This window comes from Ahaetulla prasina, chromosome 5 (assembly GCF_028640845.1).
Source record: "Ahaetulla prasina isolate Xishuangbanna chromosome 5, ASM2864084v1, whole genome shotgun sequence".
In the NCBI taxonomy this organism is placed as follows: Eukaryota; Metazoa; Chordata; class Lepidosauria; order Squamata; family Colubridae; genus Ahaetulla; species Ahaetulla prasina.
Genome location: NC_080543.1, coordinates 11,551,577 through 11,568,126, shown reverse-complemented (window position 1 = coordinate 11,568,126; position 16,550 = coordinate 11,551,577). Strand labels below are relative to the sequence as shown.

Sequence of the window (16,550 nt, the reverse complement as noted above, 5' to 3'; positions counted from 1 at the left end):
CCACAAGTCTTAAAGGGACCAAGGTTGGAGACCCCTGGTCCAAACGTAGGTCTCCACCCCCCTCATTTTTTTTTAACCTCTCACTGTGCAACTGAGTTTGGAGAGTGGGTTTGGATACTCTCCGAAGGCAGTATTCAAAGCCAAAGTTGGATATAAACAGTGCAGCTGTATAAATAAAGTACCGATATTGCCTTTTTAAACAATTGTCAAGAGCCGTAATCATCTCTTTTTTTTAAAAAAAAAAATCCATCTAAAAGAAAATCTTTTCCACTAGAATCTGATCTGCAACTATAGCATACATATACATATATTCGTTTTACGTATCTTTTATTTCTAAATGTAAAAATATCATTTTTCTTTTAAAAAAAAAATCTACCTACTTGGAATGAGTCAGAGTGAACTGTGGATGTGTATTTTTTAAACCAGGGGTCTCCAACCTTGGCAACTTTAAAACTTGTGGACTTCAACTCTTTGCAAAGCTGGCTGAGGAACTCTGGGAGTTGAAGTCCACAAGTCTTAAAGTTGCCAAGGTTGGAGAGCCCTGGTTTAAACCACATCTGGGCATTTTTTAAAAAAATTATTTTTCATATATTAATCCGTTGATATATAATGCAATTTTTTTAAAAAAATCTACGAGGTTGTGTCAACCAGCCACAGTGATCCAGAGCTTCTATCTAAGAAGGGAAGTAGAATTAATCCACACCTTTGCAACGGTGTTTCAGTATTTTGATTGTATAACATAACTCACTGAAACAATACTGATGTGGAACACAAGCAGTCTTCCATCTATTTGACTGTTAAGTTGATTAACTCTTTAGGACAGCCGGGTAAGACATAATCACAAACGGATGTATCAGTTCCAAGACTTTTGAATAGGTCTCTCTGGTGACAAAACTGTGTATCTTGGGTCGAGTTCTGGACAGAAATCTTTAAAAGTCATAGATGCTTCAGTACCAAATACATCCAGTACTTTTCTGTTCATGACCGCAAATCTAGAAAATGAAAGATCCAAAATTAATGTACTGTATAACTCAGGGAATAAAGCAACAGAAAACAGGATTATGAACTCCGTGGTATGAATTTAACTTTTTTTTTTACGGCAAAGTTGAAGAAATTAAAACTATGTTCATCCCACTGGAAAAAAAAATCATGAATTAATACATTTATTAAAAGAAGCATGCAGTGATATCTTAAGAGAAATAAAATAAACATGCTACTGTGTTTATATATTACTATGGTAAAATGATAAGAAATGGCAAAAATATTTTCAAATAAACTCAACTGAAATGTTCCTGAACCTGTTAAAGGCCTTCAAAAATTTCAGCTGTTCGATATATTTTTTTTCCTCCAATGTTTCAAACAAACTCTTTTTATTAGACTTTTTGTATAAGACTAACCAACTTTCAGTGAATGTTATTTCTGTTAGCCAAGTAGACGAGAAAATAGAAATATTATTCTATTTCTCTTTGGGACAAATGAAGGTTAAAGTAAAAACACAGGCAAACTAAAATTGTGATTAAAATGACACTCCTTGCCTGAATCACTGCTGTTTTTGGGCACAAGTACAAATCTTATGTACTGAAGGACAATTCTGCTCATGAAAACTCTGAAGGAACTCTAAGATCACAAGCAAAACTAGGAATCTTAAGAGAAAACCCAGTCTTGGTATAAGCTTTACATTCCTAGAATGCTTTTTATTTTTTTTAAAAAAATCATGTTACCGTATTTTTCAGAGTATAAGACGCTCCGGATTATAAAATGCACCTACCTTTTTTTTTTTTATTTGAATTTATATCCCGCCTTTCTCCGAAGACTCAGGGCAGCTTACACTATGTTAAGCAATAGTCTCATCCTATTTGTATATTTATATACAAAGTCAACTTATTGCCCCCAACAATCTGGGTCCTCATTTTACCTACCTTATAAAGGATGGAAGGCTGAGTCAACCTTGGGCCTGGTGGGACTTGAACTTGCAATAATTGCAAGCAGCTGTGTTAATAACAGACTGCTTAGTCTGTTGAGCCACCAGAGGCCCCTTTTTGGGGGAGGAAAACAAGATATATGCTAGTGCAGTGATGACGAACCTTCGGCAGTCCCGTGTGCCGGGGCGCGTGCCAGAAGTGGCACGTAAAAATGTCCCGTGCCGAATACACGGCCTCGCTGGCTCCCATTGTGTTCCAGTGCTCAAACGTGTACCGGTCAGCTGGCCGTCGCGCACGCGGTGCTGGCGACCCCGGAAGTGCTGCGGTCCATCGCGCATGCGTGAGCCACCAACTCAGAAGGCCGGGTGCCGGCTCACGCATGCACGATGGACCGTCACACTTCTGGGGTCCGCCGGCACCGTGCGCGTGAAGGCCAGTTGACCGGTGCGTGTTTGAGCACAGGAACACGATGAGGAGCCGGCGAGGCTGCGCATTTGGCACAGGATGGTTTCACGTGCCGCTTCTGGCACACGTGCCATAGGTTCGCCAACAGGCGCTAGTGCATGGAGATGGGAAATAATATGAAATTTTACCGGTTTGGAACTGTTTTAAGTTTTTCTCTCTGCCTAGATTGGTATTGTAATCAGAATCAGAATACAATCTGTTAGATGTAAAGCTTTTTCCCCCTCTCTTTGTTTTTCTTCAGGTAACATTTTAATTAAGTTAGTGAAATGTTTTTTAAATTCCAGCTAATTGTAAATTCTAGACAGAAATTTTACAACAAAAGGACATAAAGAAGAAAATAAGACTCATAAAACACTCACAATAACTCTGCCTCTGCCTCCCAGCTTGCCTTGTTGCAGCAAACAGCCTGCTTTAGTTTCAGTTTCAGCACAGCGTGATTAGCACAAGAAAAAAAATATCTGCCTCCTAGCAATTTACCTCCTTGCAGCAAGCAGCGGAGGCCCCGGGTGGCAATAGGCAATGGCAATCTCTGCAGCCTGAAACAGCTGAGGGTCGGAGGCCAATCCAACCGACAATCAGCTGCTTGTGCTAATCAGGTTGTGCTGAAGCTGAAATGGGCTGTTTGCTGCTTGCTGCAAGGAAGTAAATTGCGGGGAGGCAGAGGTCAAAGAGTGGGGGCCAGCGGGTGGGTGGGGCTACATTCGGAGTATAAGACGCACCCAAATTTTCAGCTTCTTTGTGAGGGGGTAAATGTGTCTTATACTCCAAAAAATACGGTAATTGACCATCTCATCATTTAACACAAAATGCCTTCAAAATTCCTTAAAAAAGAAACTCTGGTACCTACCATGTTTCTTACAAATGGATAATAGTAATCATTGAGACCCAACGGTGCTTTTCCCAAAAAGCGACTGGACTTTTCTTGTTCGTTTGTTCTTTTTCCTTTGAAAACGTATCATTTCTCATCCAAGAAGCTTCCAAGGAACTCCAGTTGCCTTTTGGAAAAAGCACCTTTGGGATAACCATGACTTGGACGATTGAGAATTTCCATGGACACATAACCACTGAGAGTTACTCACTTTCCTTTGGTTAATCGCAACAGGAATTTCCAGTATGAAGGTCTCAGGTTCTGGACTTCCATCACAGCCTAAAACGAAGAAAAAAAATTTTCTGGCTTTAACTTGGGAATTCAATTCAATATTTTGCTATTGTCGCCCTACTCCATCAGAATCTGGACAGCTTACAACATTCTGCCCCCCCCCTCCTCAAAAAAATCCCAATTAAAAAAGTTAGTAAGCAGCCGGGACTAAAACAATCAGAACAATAAACAGCACAAATCATTTGAACAATTAAACCCAGCTTGGCAGCAGAGTCAGATCTTAAAGCCACGGTGGTGCAGTGGTTAGAGTGCAACACTGCAGGCTACTTCTGCTGATCACTGGCTGCCAGCAGTTTGGCAGATCAAATCTCTCCAGGCTCCAGGTGGACTCAGCCTTCCATCCTTTTGAGGTGGATAAAATGAGGACCCAGATTGTTGGCGGCAAGAGGCTGACTCTGTAAACCACTTAGAGAGGGTTGTAAAGCACTGTGAAGCAGTATATAAGTCTGGGTGCTCTTGTTAAGTGCTATTAAAGACTTCCTAGAACCCAAAGAGAATGGGCACCATCCATATTTCAGGCAGGGGACAGATGTGATGCGATGTTCCAGAAGGCAGGGGCTAAAAGCAGGAAAGGCATTCTTCCTTAGTCCCTCAAGGTAGCAAAATTTAGTTGAAGAGATCTGGAGTGCACTCACTCGCACTCCAGGCAGGCAGAAACAATGGGAGGTAGCAATAGCGCTTAGACTTATATACCACTTCTACAATGCTTTCCAGCCCTCTCTAAGCGGTTTACAGAGTCAGCCTATTGCCCCCAACAATCTGGATCCTCATTTTACAGACCTCGAAAGGATGGAAGACTGAGCCAACCTTGAGCCGGTAAGATAGATGGCTGCCCACATATAATAAGGCCCTGGGCCATGAAGGACTTTATAGGTGCATCTTGAATTGTACTCAGAAGCCTACAGGCGATCACTGAGCTTATATTTATATTAAAAATATTTACAGACCCCTCGCAACCTGGACATAAACTGTTTCAATTCCTACCCTCAAAACGACGCTATAGAGCACTGCACACCAGAACAACTAGACACAAGAACAGTTTTTCCCCGAAGGCCATCACTCTGCTAAACAAATAATTCCATCAACACGGTCAAACTATGTACTGAATCTGCACTACTATTAATCGTCTCATAGTTCCCATCACCAATCTCTTTCCACTGTATGACTATAACTTGTTGCTGGCAATCCTTACGATTTATATTGATATATTGACCATCAATTGTGTTGTAAATGTTGTACCTTGATGAACGTATCTTTTCTTTTATGTACACTGAGAGCATATGCATCAAGACAAATTCCTTGTGTGTCCAATCACACTTGGCCAATAAAATTCTATTCTATTCTATTCTATTCTAGCTTGTGTACCAGTGCTTGCCAATAAACATGGGCATCACATGAATGGCCTACACAACTCGCCATGGCCATATCGTTCCTGCCAACTTGCTATGGCCAACTCACCCTTGAGAACCCTGGGGGGGGTAAGACACTCTTATAAATACTACTAATCTATCATCTCTCACAAAGATCAACCACTTGGCCTGGATATACTGTTATGCTAGTTACTGCTTCTTGGATGTTAAATCATACTGTCACTGAATAAAATATATAGGTAAAGGTTCCCTCGCACATACATGCTAGTCATTCCCGACTCTAGGGGGCGGTGTTCATCTCTGTTTCTAAGCAGAAGAGCCAGTGCTGTCTGATGATGATTCCATGGTCATGTGGCCAGCATGACAACGCCAAAGGCGCACGGAACACTGTTCCCTTCCCACCAAAGGTGGTTCCTATTTTTTCTACTTGCATTTTTACATGCTTTCCAATTGCGATGTTGGCAGAAGCTGGGACAAGTAACGGGAGCTCATTCCGTTATGCAGCACTAGGGATTTGAACCGCTGAACTGCCGACCTTTTTCATCGACAAGCTCAGCGTTTTAGCCACTGAGCCACATGCTAGCGAATTCTACCAAATTCACTGATATATGCTACCTTACAATGTGTGAGCTGTGTAACATGAAAATAACCAATTATAATTGTGTGCCAAATTTTTAGGCGATAACGTGGAATAAGCTCACCCAAGGTGATCATGCAAACAGATATGGTGGATCACGGCGGTTATGAAATCCTTAGTGCTTTCTGCGCTTGGTGGTTTCCTTGCAGGCATTTCATTGCCAAATAATTAGATAATATCACCTGTGCACTGACAATATTACCTAGTCTGGTAATGAAATGCCTGCAAAAAAAGCACCAAATTGAAAGACCTCTCAATTCAATCCTGAACTACAAATATTTTCCTCATAAATATCAGTAAAGTTGTTTGTTGGAAGATGTCCCCAGCTATGGCAGGTTTGATCATCTCTTCTTCTCTAGCAGCCTGAAAATATAAACAAACCTCTTAAAAGTGAAATAGAGGCAAGCAGCTATTGTATGAATGAATGTCTAGGACAAACTGCCCTCCATCCTATTACTTTTACTTAATGAGCAACATTAGACGTAAACAAAAAGAGTTTGAATCTAAAGAACAAAAACTTACAGCTTGGAAGCAGATGGCGGTGGATACAGCGTAGATTATACTGTCTGCATGAGGGAAATAAGGAACCTTTCCAGCTTCAATGCCTTTGAAATACATAGTCTATAAAATTAAAAAGAAAACACCCACACAAAAAAAATAAGCAAGCAAGGGAATGGAATTTTTTTTCCAAAAAGACCAATGACGCAAAGTTAGGCACAAGAAAAATGACAGTGTTGTGGCCCGCCAGCAGCCAGTAGAGCTGTGGTGGATTCAGACAGTGAGGAGGTTGGGGAGGAACACGGGCCAGTCCTGGAGTCTGGGGAATGCTCTGATGAGTGCTCTGCGTCGGAGGCAGAGATGGGGCCAGGGCCATCTGACAGTTGTCAGCTGCCTTTGGAGTTGGACATCAGTGGGGCTGAAGAACAGCTGGAGCCTGTTCCCAGTGTGCACATGCGCAGAGCTGCCAGGAGAGGGGAACAGCTAAAGAACAAGGGTCGACTCAGGAGTAAAGCCACAGGTGGATGGTGAATATTTATTATTTATTTTATTTATTTATTATTTAAATTTTTATACCGCCCTTCTCCCGAAGGACTCAGGGCGGTTCACAGCCAGGTAAAAATACACAATGATACAGTATAAATACAATTAAAATACAATTAAAAAACTTATTAAATTGGCCAAGATTAAAAAATTTAGGATAAAAACCCATTAAAAACCCATAAATTTAAAACTAACCCAGTCCAGCGCAGATGAATAAGTGAGTTTTAAGCTCGGGACGAAAGGTTTGGAGGTCCGGAAGTTGACGGAGTCCTGGGGGGAGTTCGTTCCAGAGGGCGGGAGCCCCCACAGAGAAGGCCCTTCCCCTGGGCGTCGCCAGACAACACTGTCGCGCCGACGGCACCCTGAGGAGTCCCTCTCTGTGAGAGCGCACGGGTCGGTGAGAGGTATTCGGTAACAGCAGGCGGTCCCGTAAATAGCCCGGCCCAATACCATGGAGCGCTTTAAAGACGTTCACCAACACCTTGAAGCGCACCCGGAAGGCCACAGGTAGCCAGTGCAGCCTGCGCAGGATAGGTGTCACACGGGAGCCACGAGGGGCTCCCTCTATCACCCGCGCAGCTGCATTCTGGACTAACTGTAGCCTCCGGATGCCCCTCAAGGGGAGCCCCATGTAGAGAGCATTGCAGTAATCCAGGCGGGGCGTCACAAGGCGTGAGTGACTGTGCACAAGGCATCCCGGTCTAGAAAGGGGCGCAACTGGCGCACCAGGCGAACCTGGTGGAAAGCTCTCCTGGAGACGGCCGTCAGGTGGTCCTCAAAAGACAGCCGTTCATCCAGGAGAACGCCCAAGTTGCGCACCCTCTCCATCGGGGCCAATGACTCGCTCCCAACAGTCAGCCGTGGACTCAGCTGACTGTACCGGGATGCCGGCATCCACAGCCACTCCGTCTTGGAGGGATTGAGCTTGAGCCTGTTTCTCCCCATCCAGACCCGTACGGCTTCCAAACACTGGGACAGCACTTCGATAGCTTCATTGGGGTGGCCCGGTGTGGAAAAGTACAGCTGGGTGTCATCAGCGTACAGCTGGTACCTCACACCGAAGCCACTGATGATCTCACCCAGCGGCTTCATATAGATGTTGAACAGAAAGGCGAGAGAATGACCCGCGGCACCCCACAAGTGAGGCGCGCGGTGACCTCTGCCCGTCAACACCGTCTGCGACCGGTCGGAGAGATAGGAGGAGAACCACCGATAAACGGTGCCTCCCACTCCCAATCCCTCCAACCGGCGCAGCAGGATACCATGGTCGATGGTATCGAAAGCCGCTGAGAGGTCTAATAGGACCAGGGCAGAGGAACAACCCCTATCCCTGGCCCTCCAGAGATCATCCAACAACGTGACCAAAGCCGTCTCAGTGCTGTAACCGGGCCGGAAGCCGGACTGGAACGGGTCTAGATAGAATGGCCAGACGACTGCAAGCAATATAAATCCTTTCATTCTTCACCATTGAATTCAGAACTGAAGAAGCTTCTTGGATGAGAAGTGAACCGTCTTCAAGGGAAAAACCCAAGAAAGTCCAGTTGCCTTTTGCAAAAGCACTTTAGAGACAGCCATGACCTGGATGACTAAGAATCTCCATAGACACCGTGCATCGTTCCCAGATGGTCCTGGCCCCATCTCTGCCTCTGACACAGAGCCCTTGTCTGGGCCTTCCCCTGACTCCAGGACTGACCCATTGTCCTCCCCTGCCCCCTCACTGTCCAACTCCGCTGCCAGGTCCGCAGGCTGCTGGCGGACCACAACAACATCTGCAAGAAAAAACCAAGCTCAGAAAGCACAAATTCTTCTTTATTGGAAGCTTGAGCTGGAGTATCACTGGATGAAACTAACTCTGCCGTTCCTGAGGAAAAGATATTCTGACAGCACAGAGAGGCCTACCTCTACTAGTTTGGAAGCCAGGTACATTGAAATACTTGTGCTTCTGTAAAACATCATGGACAATCCTGCTAGGGATCCTGTGAGGTTAAAAAAAGAAGAAAAAGAAAGCAAATTAGCCAAATTCTGGATACTGGACCACATGAAATTCTACTATAGCAGTTCCCCCCCCCCAAAAAAAAAAACGAAGAGAAAGGGAGTCCAGCTGGATTGAGAAAAGTTTCTCTAGTTCATCCTGTCTCACCTTTGTGAACAACTTGATGTCACTGAGATATCATTGCCAGAGATGGGATTCACATAATTTACCTACCGCTTCGCCTGGCACCGAAAATGTGAGCGCACGTACCACATCTGCCCATGTGCCCGGCCTTCAGCACATGTGTGCTTGGCTGGCGCAGCGGCCTTCTGCAAATGCGCCTGGCCTCAAAAACGTGCCTAAATAGGACAGCATAGAGCCGGAGGGGGGAGGGGGGGCACCGCGATTTCCGCTACCAGTTCGTGCGAACCGGTCCGAACTGGCTGAATGCCACCTCTGATCATTGCACATTGAAGTTTTATAAAGAGCTCAGTTACTTCAGGTAAAACAGATCAGCTTTCCAATTTGCTCCGCAGAATCATGTTGGAGAAGGCTAATATATTCCCGTGACCGTCAGAAGTCACTTAGAACTTGATGCTCTATCTGTCTACTCTAGGGGTCTGCAAACTTGGCTCTTTTAAGACTTGTGGACTTCAACTCCCAGAGTTACTCAGCCAGCAAAGCTGGCTGAGGAACGCTGGGAGTTGAAGTCCACAAGTCTTAAAAGAGCCAAGTTTGCAGATCCCTGGTCTACTCCCATTTTGAAGCCACTTGCAAATTATGTATATCACATCACTGGTAAGAAATGTGACACTTGAGTCATTTGCTGTGTGAAGAAGCAATTCCTTTGGTTTGCCCTACATCTTTTATCATTCAGCTTGATTCATGATTTTTAACGCCATGAGAAGAGGAGGGGTAAAGATATCACAATGATCAGTACATTCCCCTGATCTGCTACTGAACTTATATATTCAAGGCCATTCCGAGGTCTCTTCTTTCTTCTTTCTTCGCGAACTTTCTTTTAGTTCCTTTACAAGTTCTCCTGAGGTTCCTTCAGTTTTGACAATCTCTTTTAACATTATTCTCAGTCCCTCCCAAAAAAACCTGAATTTTCAATACTGCAAACATTCTGTTCCAGACATGGCCTACACACCCACCTTTGTGGAATTACAGGAAATGATTAATTACAGGAATTAATCATTTATAAAGGCTTCCTTGCAATCATTTATGGAGGTTCCACCCAGTGGTAAAATCCGATTTTTTTTTTACTAATGGTTCTGTGGGCGTGGCTTGGTGGGCATGGTGTGGCTTGGTGGGCATGGCAGGGGGAGGATACTGTAAAATCCCCATTCCCTCCCCACTCCTGGGAGAAGGATAGTGCAAAATCCCCATTCCCTCTCCACTCCTGGGGGAAGGATACTGCAAAATCTCCATTCCCTCTCCACTCCTGGGAGAAGGATAGTGCAAAATCCCCATTCCCTCTCCACTCCTGGGGGAAGGATACTGCAAAATCTCCATTCCCACCCACGCTGGGGCCAGCCAGAGTGTTGTGTCTGCACCCCCTCTGAGCCGGGCCTGGTGCCAGAAAGTGACTTGGAGCCGGGCCTGCTTCCAGGAAGTGACTTGGACAGCGAGGGGGAAGGGCCGTCAGGACTTACCTCGGGAGCACCGGCTTCCCTGGCTCAGCTCGAGGAGCCAGAAGCAGGCCTGGTAGAAGAAATAATGAGGCCTCCATCCCCTGACTCTTCCCCCCCCCAGGCCACGCCTGCAGACCCGGCTGATGGTAATCAGGCCTGGCTGGACCTTAGGTTTCGTAGGCAGGAGAGGCGGGAACAACAGAAGCAAGGTGGGGCAGGCCTAGGAAGTGCTGAGTCATGGAGCCACACCCCACAGGATATAAAAGGCAGCGAGAGCTGCTGTCTCTCTTTGTAACAGGCAAATCCACTGATTGACTAGAGCTGAAGGTTGTGACTCACCAGCATCGTGGAAGATAATGAGGGCTCTTGGCAGACATTGGCTCTTTTGCTGCCAGAGCTGATAGTGCCGGCTAATTAAGCCATCATTCGGACGGAGGCGGAGGAGAACACAGAGGTAGTATTTGCCAGGTTTCTGAACTGCTCAAAATTTCCTCTACCAGTTCTTCAGAACCTGTCAGAACCTGCTGGATTTCACCCCTGGCTCAACCCTATAAGATGTCGCAAAGGTGCTTTTTCAAGAGGCAACTGGACTTTCTTGTTTTTTCTTTGAAGATGTTTCATTTCTCATCCAAGAAGCTTCTTCAGCTCTGATTGGATGGATTCTTCCATTCCCCACTGTCCAGCCAGAGCTGGAGAAGCTTCTTGGATGTCTTCAAAGTATAACAAAGAAAGTCCAGTTGCATCTTGAAAAGGCACTTTGAGGACAACCATGACCTGGATGACTGAGAATCTTCATAGACACACTATAAGGTGCACAACATTATTCTCCGGAAATTATCAGAAGGCTTTTACTCTTGGGGAGATGCATGGAAAGTACTACCATACTTTTCAGAGTATAAGACACACTCCCCCCCCCAAAAAAAGAGGGCGGAAATATTCAGTGTATACAGCCATTTTTGGCCTCCCAAAATCCCGCCCCGGGTGTCCCATTTTCGCCAAAAGCAGGCCCGTTTTTTGCAAAAACAGGACACAAAGAGGGTTTGGGAGTCCGGTAGAGCGCTCCTGGGAGCCAGGGAGGGCAAAAACTTTTTTTCCCCCTGGTTTTCCTTTTCGAAATCTTGGTGCGTCTTATACTCCGGTGCGTCTTATAGTCCGAAAAATACGGTACCTTTGAGAATCTGAGGGAGACTGTTGAGAGGAAATGTAGATTTACCTGCAATGAGTGCGTGTACTTCATCGTCCAGGTTCCGTACCCACCGCAGGAAACAGCTTGTACCCTGCATTTTTAAGGTAATCATGGCAACATTTTTGTCATTGCAATACAATAATTTAGTAGCAAAGATCCCAATAATAGACTTAGAATTTAATCAAGGCAAGAAAACTGCTGATTATGGCTTCAGCTTTGATCCCTATTTTATCGCTACCTTGTGCTATGACTTATAAACTAAACACTGTATTTAGATATATGTTAAAGGTTTACAGTAACAGCAACAGAGTTGGAAGGAACCTTGGAGCAGGGGTGAAATTCAAATTTTTTCCCTACCAGTTCTGTGGGCGTGGCTTGTTAGGCGTGTCAGGGGAAGGATATTGCAAAATCTCCATTCCTACCCCACTCTGGGGCCAGCCAGAGGTGGTATTTGCCGGTTCTCCGAACTACTCAAAATTTCCGCTACCAGTTCTCTAGAACCTGTTAGAACCTGCTCGATTTCACCCCTGCCTTGGAGGTCATCTAGTCCAGGGGTCTCCAACCTTGGGGAATTCTGGGAGTTGAAGTCCTCCAGAATTAAAGTTGTCAAGGTTGGAGATCCCTGATCTAGTCTACCCCCTGATCACGCAGGAGACCTATACTAGGGATTCGAACAGCCAAACTGCTGACCTTTCTGATCGACAAGCTCAGCGTCTTAGTCACTGAGCCACCTAGCCAGGCATTTTTCAACAGGAAACGCTTCAGGCAAATTCAAAGGTATAGGGGTGTGCGTGCAAATGTATATGTTCTTTCCTTCTTAGGCAGAATTTATTCAATTATTTAATAATTAGCAAACTGTTATCTTAAAAGTCGTCCTCACACAAAGAAGCCTGTATATTTCTTATCTACTTTAAACTTCTATTAGGGAGAATTTGCTTCACCAATACGTTTAGATAGTGCACATAAAACTGTACATAGTTTTAGTTTTATCAGTAACACCGCTTTAAAAGTTAAGGTAAATCGCTTTAAACTTGACTGCAAAAAAATTGATTTTTGTAACCGAATTGACGAAGTCTGGAATTCAGGATTCAGTTGTCTCAGCTGACTTTCACCATTTTAATTCTAATTTAACTTCTGTGGAACCTCACCCCATATTTCCTAAGGAGGCACGTGTAAGTGCACTAATGTGCCTATTGCCCTTGTCACGTTTTAATGGTTTTCATTTTGCTCGTTCGAATTTGTAATTTTCGCGTGAGAAATAAATGTAAATAAATAAATAAACATTAGACAGGTAGCTAAGAAAGTTTGGTGCAGTGGTTAAAATACTGGAACAGGAGACTGTGAGTTCTAGTCCCGCCTTAGGCATGAAAAACCAGGTGGGTGACTCTGGGCCAGTCGCTCCTCCTCAGCCCAATCCATCTCACAGGGTTGCTGTTGTGGGTGGCAACTGGAGAAGGAAGGAGTATTAGGTACGTTCGCTGCCTTGAATTACTTATAAAAATAACAAAAGTGGGATGTAAATACAGAAATAAGCAATAAAAAGTGATATCCCAGTACAACAGAATGCAGGCCCTGGATGATAAGGGGGTCATATTAGTACTGTACTCCACTAGTAAAAAACTCCTTGGATACAACAGCCTAGTACTATGATGGTGAACCTATGGCGCACGTACCAGAGGTGGCAGGCATAGCCCTCTGCAATAGCCCTCTGCAATGGCCTCTGAGCCATTGCCCCAGTTCAGCTCTGCTGGCCTTCGGGTTTCTTCCATGCGTGCACGGGGTGGGGGGCACATGCAGGGGGCTGTGCGCGCATGCACGGGGCACATGCGAAGCACGCACATTACATTTGGGGGGTTCAAGGGCATAAGCGCATTCTCACACTCGGTCCGAAAAAGGTTAGCCATCACTGACCTAGTACTTCAGGGAGAAAAGTTTAATGTAGTGCCTACAAAACTGGACCTGATTTTTATCTCTGGTCGGTGGTTGAAGGATCTGGACTTGAGAGATATAGTCACGGAACCTTTGTCATGGTCAGATCACTCGCTCCTTCGCCTAGACCTTCTGACCGCTACCCAACACCGCAGGGAGACGGAACCATTACGTTGGTACCGTCCCAGGCGCCTGATGGACCCGGAGAGGTTCCGGACGGAGCTTGGGCCACTTCCTGAGGGTCTGGCTCACGGCACGGCAGAGGAACTAGCCGCAGCCTGGGAACGGGCTGCGGCTGGGGCTTTAGACCGTGTCGTGCCTCTGCGGCCTCTGACCCGGCGCAGATCCCAACCGGCTCCTTGGTTCTCCGAGGAGCTGAGGGGGATGAAACGCCGGAGAAGACGCCTAGAGAGTTCTTGGAGGTCCAGCCGCTCAGAGGCTGATCGGACACTAGTTAGATCCTATACTAGGACCTACCTAGTGGCACTGAGGGAAGCAAGGCGTTGCTCCGCCCCCTCCCTCATTGCGTCGGCAGATAACCGCCCAGCTGCCCTGTTTCGGGTGACCCGCTCCCTCCTTCACCAGGGGGAGCGGGATGACCCGTTGCAGGGACGTGCTGAGGAGTTTAACGGTTATCTATACGATAAAATCGTTCAGCTTCGGGATGGTCTGGACCAAAATTGTGGCGATTCGGACGGGGCGTCTGAGGGCGGTCTTGGTGATATTGTCTGGGATGAGTTTGACCCTGTGGCTCCCGAGGACATGGACAGGTTGCTGGGTAGATTGAATGCCACCACGTGTTTACTGGACCTGTGCCCTCCTGGCTGGTGCTGGCCACTCAGGAGGTGACACGAGGCTGGCTCAGGCGATTACAAGTGCTTCCTTGTTGGAGGAGTCTTTCCCGCCTTGAAAGAGGCGGTGGTGAGGCCCTCCTCAAGAAGCCTTCCTGGACCCGGCTATTTTAGGTAATTATCGTCGGTCTCCAACCCGCTCGCGGCGAAGGTTGTAGAGAGTATGGTGGCATATCAGTTTCCTCCACCTGGAGGAAACTGTCTATCTAGACCCGTTCCAGTCCGGCTTCCGGCCCGGTTACAGCACTGAGACGGCTTTGGTCGCGTTGGTGGATGATCTCTGGAGGGCCAGGGATAGGGGTTGTTCCTCTGCCCTGGTCCTATTAGACCTCTCAGCGGCTTTTGATACCATCGACCATGGTATCCTGCTGCGCCGGTTGGGGGGACTGGGAGTGAGAGGCACCGTTTATCGGTGGTTCTCCTCCTATCTCTCCGACCGGTCGCAGACGGTGTTGGCGGGGGGGCAGAGGTCGACTCTGCGGCGCCTCACTTGTGGGGTGCCGCAGGGGTCGATTCTCTCGCCCCTTCTGTTCAACATCTATATGAAGCCGCTGGGTGAGATCATCAGTGGCTTCGGTGTGAGGTACCAGCTGTACGCTGATGACACCCAGCTGTACTTTTCCACACCGGGCCACCCCAATGAAGCTATCGAAGTGCTGTCCCGGTGTTTGGAAGCCGTACGGGTCTGGATGGGGAGAAACAGGCTCAAGCTCAATCCCTCCAAGACGGAGTGGCTGTGGATGCCGGCATCCCGGTACAGTCAGCTGAGTCCACGGCTGACTGTTGGGAGCGAGTCATTGGCCCCGATGGAGAGGGTGCGCAACTTGGGCGTTCTCCTGGATGAACGGCTGTCTTTTGAAGACCACCTGACGGCCGTCTCCAGGAGAGCTTTCCACCAGGTTCGCCTGGTGCGCCAGTTGCGCCCCTTTCTAGACCGGGATGCCTTATGCACAGTCACTCACGCCCTCGTGGCGTCTCGTCTGGATTACTGCAATGCTCTCTACATGGGGCTCCCCTTGAGGGGCATCCGGAGGCTTCAGTTAGTCCAGAATGCGGCTGCGCGGGTGATAGAGGGAGCCCCTCGTGGCTCCCGCGTGACACCTATCCTGCGCAGACTGCACTGGCTACCTGTGGCCTTCCGGGTGCGCTTCAAGGTTCTGGTGAACGTCTTCAAAGCACTCCATGGCATAGGGCCGGGCTATTTACGGGACCGCCTACTGCTACCGAATACCTCCCACCGACCCGTGCGCTCTCACAGAGAGGGACTCCTCAGGGTGCCGTCGGCGCGACAGTGTCGTCTGGCGACGCCCAGGGGAAGGGCCTTCTCTGTGGGGGCTCCCGCCCTCTGGAACGAACTCCCCCCGGGACTCCGTCAACTTCCGGACCTCCGAACCTTTCGTCGCGAGCTTAAAACGCATTTATTCATCTGCGCAGGACTGGGTTAGTTTTTTTAATTTATGGGTTTTAATTGGGGGTTTTAAATGGGGTTTTAAATTGTATCTAAATTTTTAGGCCGTTATTGAATCAGTTTTTTATATAGTTTTTAATTTGTATTCTATGTATTGTGTTTTTTATTGGCTGTGAACCGCCCTGAGTCCTTCGGGAGAAGGGCGGTATACAAATATAATAAATAAATAAATAAATAAATAAATAAATAAATAAATAAATAAATAAATAAATAAATAAATAAATAAATAAATAAATAAATACAAAAGGTATTTTACATGAAGACAGCATTATAGGAGTAGAAAGCATTCCCTTCATTGATTTCTAGTCTGACATTTTACCGTTCCTGGCTTAGGAATTCTGGGAGTTGAAGTCCAAAAGTCGTAAAAGGGCCACAGTTCCCCACCCCTGCCTTAGACAGTCCACCTATTTAGATTTCTAATTTCTTAACTAGGGCTTAACTAGGGCTTATTTTTGGGATAGGTCTTATTTTTGGGGAAACACGGTAGGTAGATAGATCGATAGATTGATAGATAGAAAACTAAATAAATAAATAAAATAGATTGTTTAAAAATTAATTTTAACCAAAGTAATAACATTAATTCATTACCGTGTTTCCTCCGAAAATAAGACTCTGTCTTGTATTTTTTTGAACCCTGAAATAAGCGCTTGGCCTTATTGCCATGCGCTCAAAAGCCCGATTCGGCTTATTATCAGGGGATGTCTTATTTTGGGGGAAACAGGGTAGAATTTAAGTTAATTAAAAATATTAGAGGTGGTTTTATAATACCCACTAAACCAAACTTCCATTCCAAACTTCCATTCCATGATAATACCGACCGGGTTTTTTTTAACCCTCACATTTTTGCTGCTCATTTGCCCTTGTTTTCCGCTCCTAGCTTATGAGTAATGGAATGTTATAAAGACTTAAGGTC

At 46.2% G+C, this 16,550-nt stretch overlaps 1 protein-coding gene across 5 annotated transcripts in view; it reads right to left on the bottom strand.

The window, feature by feature from the left end:
• Positions 1–758: 758 nt before the first annotated feature.
• Positions 759–16,550, bottom strand: part of TMEM135 (transmembrane protein 135) — a 203,280-nt gene continuing 187,488 nt past the window's right edge. For 4 of the 5 annotated variants that reach the window (XM_058186950.1, XM_058186948.1, XM_058186953.1 and 1 more), the window contains 5 exons: positions 11,417–11,480; positions 8,494–8,570; positions 6,076–6,174; positions 3,467–3,534; positions 759–992 (listed from right to left, as the gene is read on the bottom strand). In XM_058186950.1, coding sequence (XP_058042933.1) covers positions 854–992; positions 3,467–3,534; positions 6,076–6,174; positions 8,494–8,570; positions 11,417–11,480 — 447 coding nt within the window. In that variant the 3' untranslated portion in view covers positions 759–853. The remainder of the gene's footprint in view (positions 993–3,466; positions 3,535–6,075; positions 6,175–8,493; positions 8,571–11,416; positions 11,481–16,550) is intronic. The other variant, XM_058186951.1, reaches the window with a different exon arrangement.